The sequence below is a fragment of the Etheostoma spectabile genome, chromosome 18 (assembly GCF_008692095.1).
Source record: "Etheostoma spectabile isolate EspeVRDwgs_2016 chromosome 18, UIUC_Espe_1.0, whole genome shotgun sequence".
Taxonomy (NCBI): domain Eukaryota; kingdom Metazoa; phylum Chordata; class Actinopteri; order Perciformes; family Percidae; genus Etheostoma; species Etheostoma spectabile.
In genome coordinates this window covers 2,033,595-2,050,055 of record NC_045750.1, presented here as the reverse complement: position 1 = coordinate 2,050,055, position 16,461 = coordinate 2,033,595, and the positions used below count along the sequence as shown (strand labels likewise).

The 16,461-nt window shown below is 39.9% G+C and overlaps 1 protein-coding gene across 2 annotated transcripts in view; it reads left to right on the top strand.

The window, feature by feature from the left end:
- Window positions 1-16,461, top strand: part of igf2r (insulin-like growth factor 2 receptor) — a 43,367-nt gene that overhangs the window by 14,959 nt on the left and 11,947 nt on the right. The window contains exons 9-33 of one of the 2 annotated variants that reach the window (XM_032542518.1): window positions 46-235; window positions 1,184-1,287; window positions 1,495-1,659; window positions 1,807-1,950; window positions 2,139-2,294; window positions 2,433-2,570; window positions 3,385-3,535; window positions 4,241-4,409; window positions 4,560-4,675; window positions 4,894-5,053; window positions 5,819-5,995; window positions 6,096-6,191; window positions 6,555-6,656; window positions 7,314-7,476; window positions 8,356-8,532; window positions 8,644-8,790; window positions 10,106-10,284; window positions 11,190-11,277; window positions 11,544-11,753; window positions 11,842-11,972; window positions 12,813-12,916; window positions 14,057-14,190; window positions 14,357-14,553; window positions 14,807-14,933; window positions 15,119-15,250. In XM_032542518.1, coding sequence (XP_032398409.1) covers window positions 46-235; window positions 1,184-1,287; window positions 1,495-1,659; window positions 1,807-1,950; window positions 2,139-2,294; window positions 2,433-2,570; window positions 3,385-3,535; window positions 4,241-4,409; window positions 4,560-4,675; window positions 4,894-5,053; window positions 5,819-5,995; window positions 6,096-6,191; window positions 6,555-6,656; window positions 7,314-7,476; window positions 8,356-8,532; window positions 8,644-8,790; window positions 10,106-10,284; window positions 11,190-11,277; window positions 11,544-11,753; window positions 11,842-11,972; window positions 12,813-12,916; window positions 14,057-14,190; window positions 14,357-14,553; window positions 14,807-14,933; window positions 15,119-15,250 — 3,657 coding nt within the window. Of the gene's footprint in view, window positions 1-45; window positions 236-1,183; window positions 1,288-1,494; window positions 1,660-1,806; window positions 1,951-2,138; window positions 2,295-2,432; window positions 2,571-3,384; window positions 3,536-4,240; window positions 4,410-4,559; window positions 4,676-4,893; window positions 5,054-5,818; window positions 5,996-6,095; window positions 6,192-6,548; window positions 6,657-7,313; window positions 7,477-8,355; window positions 8,533-8,643; window positions 8,791-10,105; window positions 10,285-11,189; window positions 11,278-11,543; window positions 11,754-11,841; window positions 11,973-12,812; window positions 12,917-14,056; window positions 14,191-14,356; window positions 14,554-14,806; window positions 14,934-15,118; window positions 15,251-16,461 lie in introns of both variants that reach the window. The other variant, XM_032542519.1, reaches the window with a different exon arrangement.

Here is a 16,461-nt window from a genome sequence, read left to right as displayed (position 1 = left end):
ATGATGATGATGATGATAAATATGTCCATTTCTGTTTGTGTGTAGCTGCAGACCCGGCGTACTACGCACACTCTGGGTCCAGTGACGGGGATGACAGCTACACCTACTACCTGAACGTGTGTGGAAAGATCTCTACGAATGAATGTGGCAATGATCCGTTTGTATCGTCCTGCCAGGTGAAGAAGACGGGAGACGTGAAGAAGGTGGCTGGAAAATATGAGAACCAGACACTACGGTAATGTTTGATGTGTCAGTCACCTGGTCGCTGCTTCAAATCAGTTTACCTGTGTTTTTCGCTCATCACCCAGGATGTCAGTCAGTATCAATGCTCCCTTTTGATTTTGATTATAGAAAAAGTTACAGTTTAACAAATACTTTGTAAAAAGACAAGTGAGTCTTGCTTTAATGCAAGGAAACATTGGAGAGCTTTGTTTTTGTGGTAAGACTAGATTTTAATTATGCAATTTAATTGGTGTATGCTGTAAGTAAAGTAACATTTATTTATATAGCACTTTTCCCAGATAAAAATCACAACGTGCTTCACAATAAATTGGAATATGATAAATAGAAAACATAAGAATACAAGGAAAATGTAGCTACATAAATCAGACAGTCATTAAAGCCCTTGTCTAACTAAAACCCTGATTGAATAGCCCAGTCTTTAACTGCTTTTTAAAAAAATTAACGGCATTTGAACAACGTAAAGAGAGCGATGCATTTAACAACCTGGGTGCCGCTGCCTGAAAAGATCGACCCCCCCTCTGGTTTTAAAATGAGTGCGGGGGACCACTAGCAAAATCTGACCTGATGACTTTGATTGCTTTACTAATTGTGATAATAGTCTATTAACTGTCTACCAGCTTTAAGTTTCTTTAATGTGTTTGCCACAGTGCTAAACCTTTTGTGTCAGTGTTGTGACTGTTGTGATAGCTGATCATATACTCTGGTTGGAAAAAATGACTCAATGCAACATTCAGATAACCAATCTATTTATCTATTTGTTCACCTGATTTTTACATTGCACAGGGTTGACTTTTTTCCAATATTTTAGCTCTAGAAAAGTGGAGACATACGATATAAATAGCATGTCAGTCCCAGAAATGATCCATGAACACATCATGAAGAACTTCTTACTAACATTGTTCATAATTCTTACACCTTCCAACCCCTTTTTTATCTTTAGTTATTCAGACGGGGATCTAACTCTAATCTACCCAGATGGCACCAGATGCTCCTCCGGCTTCCAGAGAATGACCATCATCAACTTTGAATGCAACAAGAATGCATGTAAGACAGAGAAGTTTCAGAATCTTTGTTTTTGAGCATAAAAAATGCTTCATTTTAGTTAAATTAAGTTAAATTAACTAATTGATGTTTGCATTTAAACTGTTGCCTTGTTTAGGTGCAAGATTGTCCCATTTATTTATTCAAAATCTGACAGGTGGACTCATTATTACTTCATCTTAATTCACAGTTTGTCTTATTCTTCTGCAGCTAACAATGGGCATGGGACTCCAGTTTTTACGGGGGAGACGGACTGCACTTACTACTTTGACTGGGAGACGGCATTCGCCTGCGTCAAGGAGAAGGAGGATCTACTGTGCCGAGTCAGAGATAACCACAAACATTACAACCTGTCACCCCTCACAAGATACCCCGGTGAGTTTAAATGTCAACATTTGTCTCTGAAAAAGCCACTTGTTTTGGCCATATTCACTCAATAAAACATTTTCTATTCTGTCTGTTGTGACTAAGCATTTGTTGCTGAAACATCACCTTCCTCTGTGTCTCTGTGTGTTGCTCCAGGGTCAGATGTCAGTGGGAACTGGGAGGTGGTGGATGCTAAATCTCCAAAGCCGGACTCCCGTTTTTACTTAAATGTCTGTCACAAAGTCCTCCAGACAGGAGCTGCTGCCGGCTGCCCACTGAATGCCTCCATCTGTGCCGTGGGTGAGAGTCTCGATGAGGACTGGGGGGGGGGGGTCTAAAGACTAATGAAATCTGAAACTATTTCATAAGATAGTGATAGAAGGGTGTAGAGAAGTTAAGGAGTTGTAAAAACTTTGCCAAATCAAATTCATGAGGTTGTCAGGGATAGTTGTAGTTTTCAGTTTATTTATTGTGTCTCTCTGCTACAGACAAGACTCATGGTGCCATCAGTCTGGGCAGCTTCCTGTCAGCTCCCCAGAGGACTAAAATAGGAAATGACATCAGACTGGTGTATACTGATGGAAGTTTTTGCATCAATAAAAAGACGAGGATCCAAACTATCCTGACCCTCAAGTGCAAACCAGGTAGGTTAAACAGAGATATGAGTTGTTATTTAATGTAGTTCTCTTTTATATATACACTGTTTTTTCCTCTAGTTTCTGTTTGGTTGTGATGTTGTCTCCCCCTTCACTTCTCTTCTTCTTTTTGCTTATCTTTTACAGGAGATCTGGAGAGTGCTCCCGTCCTTCGTAGCGTTTCGTCTGACGGATGTGTTTACGAGTTGGAGTGGTACACGGCTGCCGCCTGCGTCCTCTCAAAGATTCAGGGAGACGACTGCAAGGTGGAGGATCCTCAGGCTGGTACGACACGCATAAATCTCTACTCTCTGCCAGTAACAATTATTATAGTTTAGTCTATAAAAAGACAGGTCCTCCCAAAAAGTTCAAGGTGACTTCAAATGACTGGTATAATCCGACCAGCAGTCCCAAACCCAAATATATTGAATTTATCATAAAAAACAGAGAAAATCAGAAAACCTTAAGCTGAGTAGCCATTTAATTTTCTCTTGATGGATTAATTAAGTTACTGTTTCCGCTTAACTTCTATAAACACTTTTTGGTAACCAATCGTCAACAGGACACCCTCACATCTGACTAATCACTTTATATCATTTTGACAGTTGAAAAGCTCATAGACCACAGGGGGAGTGGTTTGGTTTTACTTTGCCACGATCTGACAAGTCAAATTCTACTTGATTGTGCTCTACACTCTGACAGAGTTGACATTTTGGGGATACTAAGTGCCAAAACAAGTGCCCCTTTGTTTGCTCAAATCTATAATTCCTATTGTGATTTTAAAAACTTGCATTATACTCTATGAAATAGCTAAGTCAACCTAACTTGCTATGAGGATGTTTCACCACTCAACTCCACCACCTGGTGGTGAGTTCCAGGCATTTTAATCTCTAGGTCACACACCTTTAAGTCACATGAGAGTTGTTACATGTGAATCGTTAAAGAGGCTACTTGCGCTGCCATGTAGCAGTTGTTGCGTGATCTGTCCCATTTTGTTTCCAGTTCTGTACTGTTTGACAGAGTCATCGTCCCACCAGACCAAACACTGATCAGAGTTTCCTTCTTTGACCCTCTCTTACTGGCCTCTGTTGCTCTACAGGGTTCTCTTTCGACTTGTCGCCTCTCTCCAAAGCCGAAGGTGGCTTCTACAATCTCACCAGCGGCAACTATGACTACTACATCAACGTCTGTGGTGCCGTCAAAACTGCCAGCTGTCCTGAAAAGTCCGGAGCATGCCAGGTTGAAAAGAGGTAAGAGGCATGAAGCAAGCAGGGCTGCACAGTCACATATTATTAAACGTGTAATCACAGAATATCATCAGTCTATAGATTCTCTTCAGAAGTATTTATAATGTACATGTTTTTATGTTTTTCTAGGATTTAAAAATCATTAAGTGCATCAGTGTCTCTTTTTATTTGTTCTTAGTTATGGAAAATCCAGTTTTGTCTAGTTTTAATTACTGCTTAATCACGTTGTAGTGAACCTCGGTTGTTAAATTTGCAGTGGAATTACAAAAGATGTAGCACGTTTTGTGTGAATCAGATGCTTCGTTTCTATATAAGACTTTTTGATGACTTATAATTTGTTCTTAATTCCTTAGCCCCACAATCAGGTTTACCGTGGTTGTTTATTGAAGTGCACTTGCAGAGGAATATTCACTTTTTTGCCAAATGTTACATCTGTAGGCTTTGTCTCATTGAAATTTGAGACACTGAGCAGATGAGAGAAAAGACTAAATAACCCAAAACCCAAGTATATCAGGCCTGGAGTCTTTTGAACCAGGAGGTCTGAAAGTTGAAACCTTATAAGCACCTTGTCAGATGAATGAAATATACTGTATGAATATGAATATATATATATGCTATACATACTGTAAAACGAGTAAAGGTAAATGTGAAGTAAATTGACCCCAAATGCGTTCATGATCTGATGACTTTGTCCGTCTGCCACTTCAGTTCATGGAGTCTTGGGGAAGCGAACTCGCGTCTGTCGTACTACGACGGCCTGATCCAGCTGACCTACAGCAACGGATCCCAGTACAACAACAAAGAACACACTCTCAGATCCACACTCATCTCCTTCCTGTGTGATCCAGAAGCCGGAGCCGGAAAGCCCGAATTCCAGGTATGGTATTTGTTTTAATTTTTTACAAAATATGTCTACATCTTTGGACATTTTCTTTATGGTCTTCTGTTGACTTTTATTCAAGGAATTTTTTTTTACACATCACCAGTTTGACCTGTAATTTTAATCTTGTCTTCATTTTGAATCCAGGTCGAGGACAAGTACACTTATAACTTCCGCTGGTATACATCGTACGCATGCCCCGAACGGCCTCATGAGTGTTTGGTGACAGATCCCGACACTCTAGAGCAGTACGACTTATCCAGGTAATGCATGCATGCATATTGTGTTCATTCACCAAGCAACCACAATGTTTTTTTTGTTTATTTTTCATTAAACAACATAACACAAAATCACAATTCAAAAAAACAGATTCACCTAATCAGAAGAAAAAGAAACAAACCAGAAGGAACTGATTCCTTCCTGCATGTCACATTACTGTTACCGAGCTCCTAACCTTTTATTGAACTTCTTTTGCCTTCAGCTTGTCACGCTCCACCTCCAGCAGCAACTGGCAGGCCATGGATTTGTCTGACACCTCGAACCTGAAGAAGTATTACATCAACATATGTAGGCCTGTCAACGCTGTACCAGGCTGCGACCGCCATGCCTCCATCTGCCAGATGAAGTACATATCTGACCAGGTCTGTAAAGTATAGAAGGGAAAACAGAATTGTAACTTAAAACCTAAGTTCATAAAACTTTATTTTTATTACATTAAAATCTTGGTTAGTTCCCTTTTCAAAATGGCAAAGTTACAGGAACCCTAAGAGGCAAATGAGAAGAAAGGAAATCTGGGGATTCTTTGTCTATTGCTTATAAACAATTGATAAAAAGGGTTTGTCAGGATAATCTTTCTTCTTACTGGATCGTTTTCTTTTTCTGTGGAATTTTTGTCAGGATTTTTCTTTGTGTTGTTGTAATATTCATTTTGGCCACAAGAGGCTAAAGTGCACCACAACTCCATGTTCTATCATACATGTTTTCTTCTAAAACACAAGGTACAGATATTGAGTGTTAGGAAGTAACATTACTGTCATGTCTTTCTTTGGCTAGAAATATAGTTCAATCGCCACTAGAACATGGGGTCGTGGTGTTATTTTTCTTCTTGAAGTGCATCACCAAATGATGATGATGAAAGGATTATTACAGCAACAAACACACCATAAAAAAACCTTTTTGATGAAAGATAGAAAGAAAGAAAGTATAAATTAATTAAAATAATATCCTTGTCATTTCAACCATTGTCATTTGCTCTTAATTCTTAAACACAGTAGAGAAAACAATATAGATCGATCCAACGTTTCTCACTTGTCTCTCAGGGTCTTCTGTTCAAAGTTTCATGTCGGTCAATGATACATAACATTTGAGATGAGTTTTAGAAGCTGTTTCTTCTCCTCGGTCCTCAGGGCTCTCCGAAGGAGGTTGTGTCCGTCAGTAACATGGGTATCTCCAAGCGAGGGCCGATCATTGAGGGGCGAGGCCGTCTGCTGCTGGAGTTCACAGACGGCTCTGTCTGCATATCAGACGGCCAGAAGCTCACGTACACAACACGCATCCACCTGGTCTGCTCCAAAGGAACTTTGGTGAGTCGGTGCAGTTTACACAGTAAAGTGGAGCGTGGCTTCTTAACGCTTTGCATGTGTCCGATATGTGATTCTGTTTTTTCTGTTCCGCACTGTGCAGTCAATGGGGCCGCGCTTCCTGATGTACCAGAACTGCACTGCCAACTTCATGTGGGAGACCAGGGCAGCCTGTGCCATCAAAACCACAGAGAACAATGTGAGTTCAGCTATATTACAACGTATTCTTATCCTGTGTTTAATGTATTTATTCACACGGAACAATTAGAAAAAGTTACGTGGAGAAAAATAAATAAGATTATGATAATAAAGAGCTTATTAAGATAATAGACTTAGACTTCTCTTTATTAATCCTTTTGGAATGACTCCCGCAAGGAAATTGAAATTTCCAGCATCCGTTTTAGCAAGAAAAGAAAAAGGACATATGAGTATAAAGATAACAAAAATAGCAGTAATAATAATAACAATAAGAACATTTGTCAATAAAAAGACATAAAAAGAAATTAACCATAAATTATCAGTCGAAAGTAATAAACATGTCAAATATGTCTTTGTGTCTCAGAGCTGTTCTGTGGTGGACCCCAACACCGGTTTTGAGTTCAACCTTCAGCTTTTGGCTTCTCCGACTGGGTACAAGACAAATGCGAACGGCAAGGACTTCGTGGTAAGACGGACACAGTGACAGCACCGCCACTGCACAGCTAAGCGTTAATAATGTCCATCAAATGTAGCTCTCAGGCTTTGTTTGGATGTATATGTGTGGTGTAGCCAACAGCGTTTTATACACCTCTGTCTGTGTTGCAGCCAGATGTACTTGCACCAGTGTGGGATTTAATTTAGACTTTTTAAATATTTTATAAATACAAATTGTATGTATTATAGTTCTATATGTTTTAAAAAAAAAGTCTATATTTATTAGAAATATAGACTTATCTTTTGATTGTTTCATCTATGAAATGTTTTAGAATAGTCAAAAGTTTGCCTCTGCTTCTTCAAATTAGTTGCTGTAAATAATGTTTACTATTATGTAAGACAAGGCAGAGCAGCAGGTCTTTACATTTTAGGAAATGTTTTCCATTTTACTTATCAATTAATGAATCAATTAACAAAGATGCTGATGAATATACTTTTTGATCAACAAATAGTTTATTTACCTTGAAAAAAATGTTAAGACTGATGTTAGATTAATTCAGTGGCCATTAATGCCTTTTTTTTTTTTGCCGATTCAAGCAAGGATTATGTCATTTCTATGTATTTTTTTCAAATCATGACATTTTAGAATTTAACAAAATCCTAATCTGTTCAATTCACCACCCTGTAGGTGAACATCTGCTCAGACGTGGCAGAATGCGGTCCGGGCATGGCTGGCTGTGAGCTGGAAAATGGGCATCCCTCCAGCCCAGTGGGGGTGGAGAAGACTCTCCAGTACTCCACCGATGGACTTCTCACACTAACGTATAAGGGGACCCTGGACGAGCCCACAGGTACTTCTTTACATTAATTGATGTAGAAATATTTTATTAACAAAATGTGTCTATGTCATCAATGCAAAGGAGCTGTGTTAGCCATTAAGGAAGTTGTTAAAAGTGACCTCTGATGCACAGAAAGTTAAAGCTAAAGTCATAAAATAGTTGAGGCTTTTATGGCTCAGAGGTGCCTTGTTTGAAGATTGCGACAACAGACGAGGAAGTTGCAACACAAGGTCCCGCCCTTGTGTGGAGAGCATAAAACATGAAGGGAGGGGATAGATGAGTGTTCATTTTCAGATGAGATCTTAGTGGACCAATTCTGACTTAAATGTCGGATGCCAGGGAAATTAAGATGGTGTTTGTGAACCCACAACTTTTATGCTGTACTGTAGTAAATATGCTTAACTGAACACTTCGTCTCAGATTGATCCTTGTGTATGGTAAACGTGAGTCTAATCAAAGAAGGCGTGGGAATTAATTAATAAAAGTCAGATTTGACAGGCCTTCATTTGGACAAAATTCCACAACACTGAGAATGTCGTGATTTGGGCACCCAGATAGCTCAGTTGGTAGAGCGGGTGCCCATATATAGAGGTTTACTCCTCGACGCAGCCGGCCCGGGTTCGAATCCAGCCTGCGGCCCTTTGCTGCATGTCACTCCCCCTCTCTCTCTCTCTCTCTCTCTCTCTCTCTCTCCCTTTTCATATCTTCAACTGTCTTGTCAAGTAAAGGCCTAAAATGCCCAAAACATAATCTATAAAAAAAAAAAAAAAAAATGTCGTGATTTGATGTTCTCTGGTTCACGTAACTCTGACGAGCTGTACCTTATTCACAGTAAATGGCCAGTTTAATTTTCTTGACAGTGCACTTCATATCCTTTTCCCTCTGTATCAGCAACCCGGGACACCTTCACCATTAATTTTGTGTGTGATCCAAACTCTCACCCTGGCTCATTGAAACTGCTTCGTGAGGACCTGAGTTCTTTGCCTCACCACGTGGTCCACAACGTCTTCTTTGAGTTCTCCACTGCTCTGGCCTGCATGCCTGCTCCAGTTGACTGCCAGATAATTGGTATGAACACACACAAACAGAATTAAACCTACAGTAAATATCAGCTTAACTCAATAACTTTATACACTTCTCCTTCTTGTGTGTCTGAATATACTTTGCTGTTACCTCTAGATTCCCATGGTAATGAGTACGACCTGAGCCACCTGATCCGGGATGGAGAGGACAGCCCCTGGATCGCCATAGATACAGATGCTGTCAAATCACGCAGTTTTTACATCAATGTCTGCAAACCTCTTCCTCCTCTGGACCACTGTCCAGGTCAGTATGCTCGTCCATATTGTTAACTTACACATACAGTAAATTAGAGGTTTAGACTGATTTGGACTGATCTAGTTTAGACTGATGTGGGTATTTTGATAAAATAAATATGATAAAATATTAAACAGAAAGTTTGGGTTATACTTCCCTCCGCAACAAAAACAGAACTCTGAAATCTGGCTTGACTCAAATTGAATAAACTTCACTTTAAGTGATATTGCATAGTGACTTTAATAGTACTGGTTCCATATATTGCATCTTCAATTTGCAAACTATTGTTAGGATTATTGATTTGCAAGCATTTTATTTTGCTTGTTTTTTACGCATGTAGAGCTGTAATGGTCAGTGGATTTAATTGAAGGATTTGTCAAATTCAAATAAAATAAATCAATAGGTATTTTGAGAAATAATTTTTTTTTTAAGCAAAAATGCCAAACATTACATTGACATGACAAATAAGAGGAATATCTGCTTGGTTTTATCAGATGAGCTAAAACGAGGAATTTGATCACTTTGGGCCACGTGAAGTCATAATGGCCAATTGAACGCTTAATCAAGACAACAATTAGAAGATTAATCAGCCCTATACACAGTTGTAGAGCTTTGGCTTTGTAAAGGATACCAATTAGAGGATGGATACCCGACCCGAGCCCGACGGGACCCAACTCTACCCAACCGGCCGGCGGGTTCGAACAGATTTTTAGAAAGGATGCTCGGTTTCGGGTCGGGCTCGGTCACATCAGCGCGATAAGGCATTGAACATTTGAATTTAAACAGCTATTATGTAGGTAATGGCGCTGTTGCCCCGTGTGCATTGATGCTCATCTGTTGACATTCCCAATGCCTTCCTACATTGCTATAAAAGCGGCTTTCCACACACAAACGTACATGGGTCATTAGTAGGGAAACAAATGCATTTTACTGTGTCGGGCTCGGTCGGGCTCGAGTAGAAATATCTTAATGCCTGTGCTCGGGTCGTTCGGTTACTGCTCTGCGGACCGGGCCGGGCTCGGACAGAAAAATCCGGCCCGATCCGCACTCTAATACCAATTGAACCACTGACTGCTGCACTAAGCATCAGTTTTATCACTTTATTAGTGATTTTGCATACTCTTTTCATAAACTGAAATGTCAGCCTTAACCTTTGCTATTGCAATCCAATTTACAGTTTCAAGGCTCCTAAGATTAGGACTCATAGTAGGAACGATTTTAACACTTTGCAATAAATCATAATATTACAAAGTCAGATGGCAATTAAAAATTGAATGGAATTCTTCCTGTCAGACTGTAGTTAAATTGTTTTTCTTCTCTCCAGTGGGTCCTTTGGGTGCTTGTGGCATGATTGATGGGAAGAGTTACAACCTGGGTTATGTCCAGTCCAGACCGCAGGTGGCGGAGGACGGCTCCATCAGCATTGTGTACCAGAACGGAGACAAGTGTGGTTCTGGATCACGTTACTCAACACGCATCATCTTGCAGTGTGATGACAACCCAGTGAGTATCAAGACCAATGCATCCTTCTGCTTGACGTGCACGTTGCAAAAAAATATGATTACAAACCGCGGCAATGCAGACCGCAACAACTGTTGCTGGTCCGCTTGGCCGGGGCTAGGTTGCGTTGCATTTCCCCCTACTCATGTCCTGGGTCCCCTTCTCCATAAACAACATGACATCAAGCAGAGGGTTCGTTTTTCCTGCTACAGCTTTCTGGTTGTGGTCAGAAAACACAACAGGTTTTCTCTCACTATGACTCAATAGTCTGTACCAGCTCTAATGCCAATCCCATCTCTACTACACACTCCCCATGCGCACACACATGCCGGCCCTGCTATTCCTTTAAAGAGATTGACACACACACACCAATGTACAATTATAAAGTTCAGGCTTCTAATGTCAACCGTTTTGATGCATTCACGTAGATACCATAAACTCACAAGATGAGTGTCAGTGGTCTTAATGATTTGCTTTTAACACATGTCTACACACGAGGCGTTGAGGCATAATAGTAGATGGAAGTCACTCGATTTTTGGCGGTTTTATGTGCGTAAAAAAACCCAGACAAAGTGTAAAACATCTTTGCACTCATGGTTACAAGCTTAAAGAGCAAGTAAAACATGGATGTGGATAAATGCACCCAACCAATACCAATTTATATTCACCACATTGTTTAAATTTGGGTTTTGTCCCCTTATTGATCTTTATTGTTTATGTTTATTTGAACTCGTTACTCTTTCCTACTTTTTACTGTGACTGCTGCACAATTTCTATGCTGATAAATACATCTTATCTTATGTTATTACTTTTACTTTTCAAATTCACAAGACATGCAACTAACCAGTGAAATCATTGATTATGTTTCGCTTTAATTTGTTTGTGTATGTGTGTCTGTGTGTTTCTAGGGCTCCCCTGTGTTTGACCGTAGAGATGGTTGTGAATATGTCTTCATGTGGAGGACATCTGAGGCCTGCCCCATCAGGAAGTCTCAAGGTAAACAAAAAACAAACAAAAAAACAGTGATTAGAATTGTGGATGCTACTATTTTAGGATCAAAACTGCTGCTTTTGGACAATCTATGCTGAGAAACACTGCTATTTGAATTTGAAATGTGAAAAGTTTATAATTTCCTCTAACAGCAGTGGTCATACCACATCATCCATCATATCAGAGGCCACAAGAAAGTTTTAATAGGAGGACAGTATAATTAAGCCATGATGGAGAGACAAGAATATGTGCCTCTTTGGTCCTCCTCCCAGGTGATAACTGCCGTGTTCGTGACCCCAAGAGTGGCTTTGAGTTTGACCTGAGCTCTCTGAAGGGTCAGGATTACCCCGTCCACAGTGATGACTATATCTACCACCTGTCGGTGTGCGGGGGGCTCAAGAGAGGCATCTGCACCCACAAAGATATAGGCAATGAATCCGTCTCCTCCTGCCAGGTGAAGGGAGAAAATCACAAGATTGCAGGTACGAACCAACCAAAACCAGCTTGAATAATCTGATATTTGTTGTATTGTCTGTATTCATTTGGCTCCTCCTTCTTGTGAGTGTGCAGGATTGGCAAACCAGGTTCTGAGTTACGTGGGAGACCAGCTCATCCTGAACTACACTAATGGAGAGGTCTGTCACAAGATATACCAAAGATCCACCGAGATCTACTTCTCCTGCCACCCTGACAGGAATCCTGTGAGTTTCACACATACACACAAATACAGAAAACCAGCTGATCCCATCAGGTTTTAATGAATTGTACTTACTAAAACAAAATGACAATACAATAAATTCTGACAATGTTGATTGGTAACTTAGACCTTTAGTGGAATTTGCTCATGGGGCTATTTACTGAAACATTTTTTATTGACAGACATAAGTGGTTGTTTTTTTTGCTTTGAAATTGTAAAAAATTCCTGCAGATCCAAATCTTTTTATCAGTGTAGCTTTCTGAGCATTTGTGCCCTGGATATGTTGGATATGTTTATTGGTGATAACTAAATCAGACAAAACTAATAATATAATAATAATAAAATACAGTTAAAAGGGCAAACATAATTAAATTAAAATAAACACATTTAAAAGATTGAGATAGAAAATTAAAGAGAGAAATCTGTCCATGATTTGGGGTAGGCCTTTTGGAATAGGCGGGTAGAGACTCTGTGGTACGGCTGGATAGTGGGAGGGACTTCCATAGGCGAGGGGCAGAATGGCTGAAGGCTCTAAACCCCATTGTGGACAGGCGGACAGACGGAGTGAAAAGCAATGAGGAAGAGGAGGATCGGCGAGTTCGGGATGGAGTGTAGGGCTGAGGGGGTTCAGAGAGGTATGGAGGAGCAGGATTATGGAGGGCTTTGAAGGTGAGAAGAAGAATCTTAAAGTCAATACGGTATTGGACTGGAAGCCAGTGCAGTTGTTTGAGTGGAGTAATGTGTTCAGTTGCTGGGTTCTGGACATTTAAACAAGACAGCCTCAGGGAAAGGGGGAGTCTGCGGGTGGTAACTAACTGTGTGTTAATCTGACTCACTTGTTAAGGGAACACCAGAGTTCATCAAGGAGACTCCAGACTGTACCTACCTGTTCAGATGGCCCACTGCTCTGGCCTGCATCCCGGTCAAAACCAGCAGCTGCTCCTACAAGTAACAACCCACTACCACCTCCTACATGTCACCTTCCTTTTACTGCATCTCTTTTTTTCCTTCCTTTCTTTTTTATGCTCACCTCTCATCCAGCTGTTTCTTATTCCCTTCAGCTCTTTTTCTTTAAGTGTACTTAAGATATTTACTTGTAGCTTTATATTAGATAATTGTTCTGGACTAGTAAGCTAGCATTACGCAGAAGAGCTCAAGTGTTTTACCGAAATTAAAGGTGCCATAGGTAGGATTGCAAAGATCCAGGACTTGTTAAAATGTGAACATCGACAACTTCTTGGTCCCTCCCTCGCGGGGAATGAACATGTGTGCATGAGCAGTGATTGACACGCAGTCAATCCCCCCCCCCCCCCCCCCCCCCCCCCCCCCGGCCCTAATTGGTGCATCTGAACAGGGAGCGGAGGATTTTTGCAAATTGCACAACAGGCTGTAAATGGTGCCAGAGGAGCCAGATTGTTTTTTTTTTAATTAGCTGCTTCATGTATTTCTACTCAAACATAGGGTCAGTTTCAGCAAATTTGATAGAAAGTTAGTTTTATAAGTGTAATATAATCTTACCTACTGCATCTTTTTATCAGGTAATTTTAAACAGCAACAGTAGAAGTAATGGATTGAAGACAGGTTGCCAGCAGCAACAATTGATTTGTTGATATTAAATATCTTTATCGGGACTGATATAATAATCAATTTATTTAATTATCTAATTATCTAATTTCCTATATGGGCAATTCAATGGTTAATTAAAAAGTAAATTGTTTGTTTTTATGTTTTAGCTTTAGTTACTCTGTTTCTTTTTAAATGTGGAAAATGACTACAGAATACAAAATTGAGTCAATTAATAGGTTTTGATTAGAGGCCACAGATCTCCCTATTTTTACAGGTATGTGTGACAGTTGACATCCTAAAGGGAAGTTTTTAATCTTTTCCGTCCACTAAAGAAAGAAATCCTGGAGCAAAGATGTTTTACAGTGTTAAAATAAACTATTCCAAGGTTTGATTCAATTAGAAGTTAATTCTGCTCATCTCCACCAGTGAGAAAGAAACAGAAACAAATCAGGTATAACTACAACACAGACTTTGGACAGGTATGACACGGTATGTTCACCCTCTGTATGTCTCTGTCCTCAGTGATGATCAGGGCCACTCATACGACCTCTCCCCTCTGGCTATGAACTCTCGAAACTGGGAGGTAGAGCATCATACAGGGGACACGAATACACGTTTTTACATCAATGTCTGCAGGTCACTGGTGCAGCAGGGAGGTCAGTGTGCATGCTTGTACACTTGTGTTCTGTATTCAGTAATACTGTAGCATCCAACTCTGGTTTCTTATCAAAATTCAAGTTGCAAGAGAGCATTTTGAAACTTTCAAATCTGAAACTATCCTTTACATACTTGACAACAAAGCCTCTGCTCACCTTGTGACAGGTTCATGGAAGTGTCCCTCCAGTGCGGCGTCCTGTGTGAAGGTTGGAGACGAGTATGTGAGTCTGGGGCAGGTGAAGTCTGGTCCTACATGGGACAGACATGTTCTGAAGTTGCAGTACACCAGCGGCCAGGCGTGTCCTGATGGAAGCCGCAACAGGAGCAGCATCATCCGCTTCAAGTGTGACAAAGACAAAGTGGTGAGGGATACACTCTACAAATGATCCAGCATATATACTGATCCAAGCTATATACTGGATCATTTGTGTTGGACTGATGATACATGTCTGAAGAGTTCTTTAACAGTTGTATGTCAACATCTTGCCAGTACGGGACTCAGTTATAAATGAACCTAGAACTGAGCATATACACTGTTTTTGACGTTTGTATATGTTAAGAAAACCAGGGTGATATAGACAAATGATAAACGTGTGTTTCTATCATCCCATCCAGGACTCCCGGCCTACTCTGATCTCAGCTATTGAGGACTGTGTGTACACCTTCCTCTGGTTAACAGCTGCTGCCTGCCCTCTAAACAGCACCCAACACGACAACTGCAGGGTCACCAACCCTGCTACAGGTCAGGCATTCAAAATAAATCGGCAGTTCTATACACATTGTGCATGTAAATACTGTATGTACTTACATTATGTTCTTATCATGTTACTATGTTCGAGTAGTGTGAAAATGGCATGACAGACGTCTCATGCAATGTACATTACTTACATTTGTATTTTTTATAAACTGCGACCCTCCTCTCCCCAGGTCATTTATTTGATCTCAACACCCTGACAAAGGAAGGAGGTTACACTGCGTATCACCATAAAGATCACAGGAAGATGTTCCGCATGAACATCTGTGGAGGCGTTACCAATGCTGGATGCAGCCCTGAAACCGGTACATATTTCCAGTGACTTATAATGTATCATGTTTTAATTAACAGAAACAAAAAAATGTGTGTGACTCTGCTGTGTGTACTTTCTATCCTCTTGATAAAATGTGAGAAATATCTTGATAAAGGCATCGTTGCCGGGACAGGATAGACTTGCAAAGTCAGCTTCAAGTTTATCTTTAGTCACTCAGAGGCCCAAAGGTCATTTGCTTAAGTTTAAGCATTTTAAGTGTGCATAGACAAAAATCACTGCTATCAGGTCCAACATTAATCAGTCAACAATTAATCACTATCTTAACCCCTGTTCACTGGTTGGTGCAGCTTCCAGCTTATTATTTTTCATTGTCACTATTCTATTGGTTATTTGATTGGAATACAGACGTTTAAAAATATGCAAATTTATATTCTTTTAAATCCAGTGGACATTGCCTTTGAACATGAAGATGATGTTTGCATTGGGACATTTTTAATGTAAATGTTTATCCTTATTTTACCTGTACAGAACTGATTAAAAAACAACATAAAGTAAAACAAAATAACATTCTAACCGGAGAAAAAACTGCCTGAAACAACACGGCGCCTCAGAAGACGTCATCTTTTGTATCTCCTACAGACACCAATGCTTTGTGAAATAGACACTTTATGCTGTATTTCCTCATACAAATAAGCTTTTTGAATTCCAATAAGTGGAGATTTATCTTTAAAAACATTAGATTTCTTAAGATTAACAGCAAAAGTGGAGAGGGATCCATTATGCATTTATTTCTCTCCTGGTTACTGTTTATTCTAGCTTACACATTAGTATGGTTTATGTAACACTGAAGATATGCGTCACCACTGTTAACTGTTGAATGTAATAGGAGGCTGAGATTCCAGTAATTCTCAAATTATTGACTGCTCTTTTACCTGGACTGTAGTAGGTATTGCATAGGAAACTGAAAAGCACTAAGAAGCACTATAGCTTCCAAGATTATTCAGTTTTTGGGGTCCCTTTCTTCAGCGGTACGGTCAAAACTGAGAAATCTTGGTGTTAAATTTGATCATAACATGTATTTTGATCAACATATCAAATCACTGACCCACGCATGTTTATTTCAATTAAACATTGCCAAACTTAGAGCTGTTGTTTTGCATTCTGAGCTCAAGATGATCATTCATGTTTTTATATCATTATTTAAATGTCTAAAGGCGTGCCCATGTAATGCTAAAATTCTGT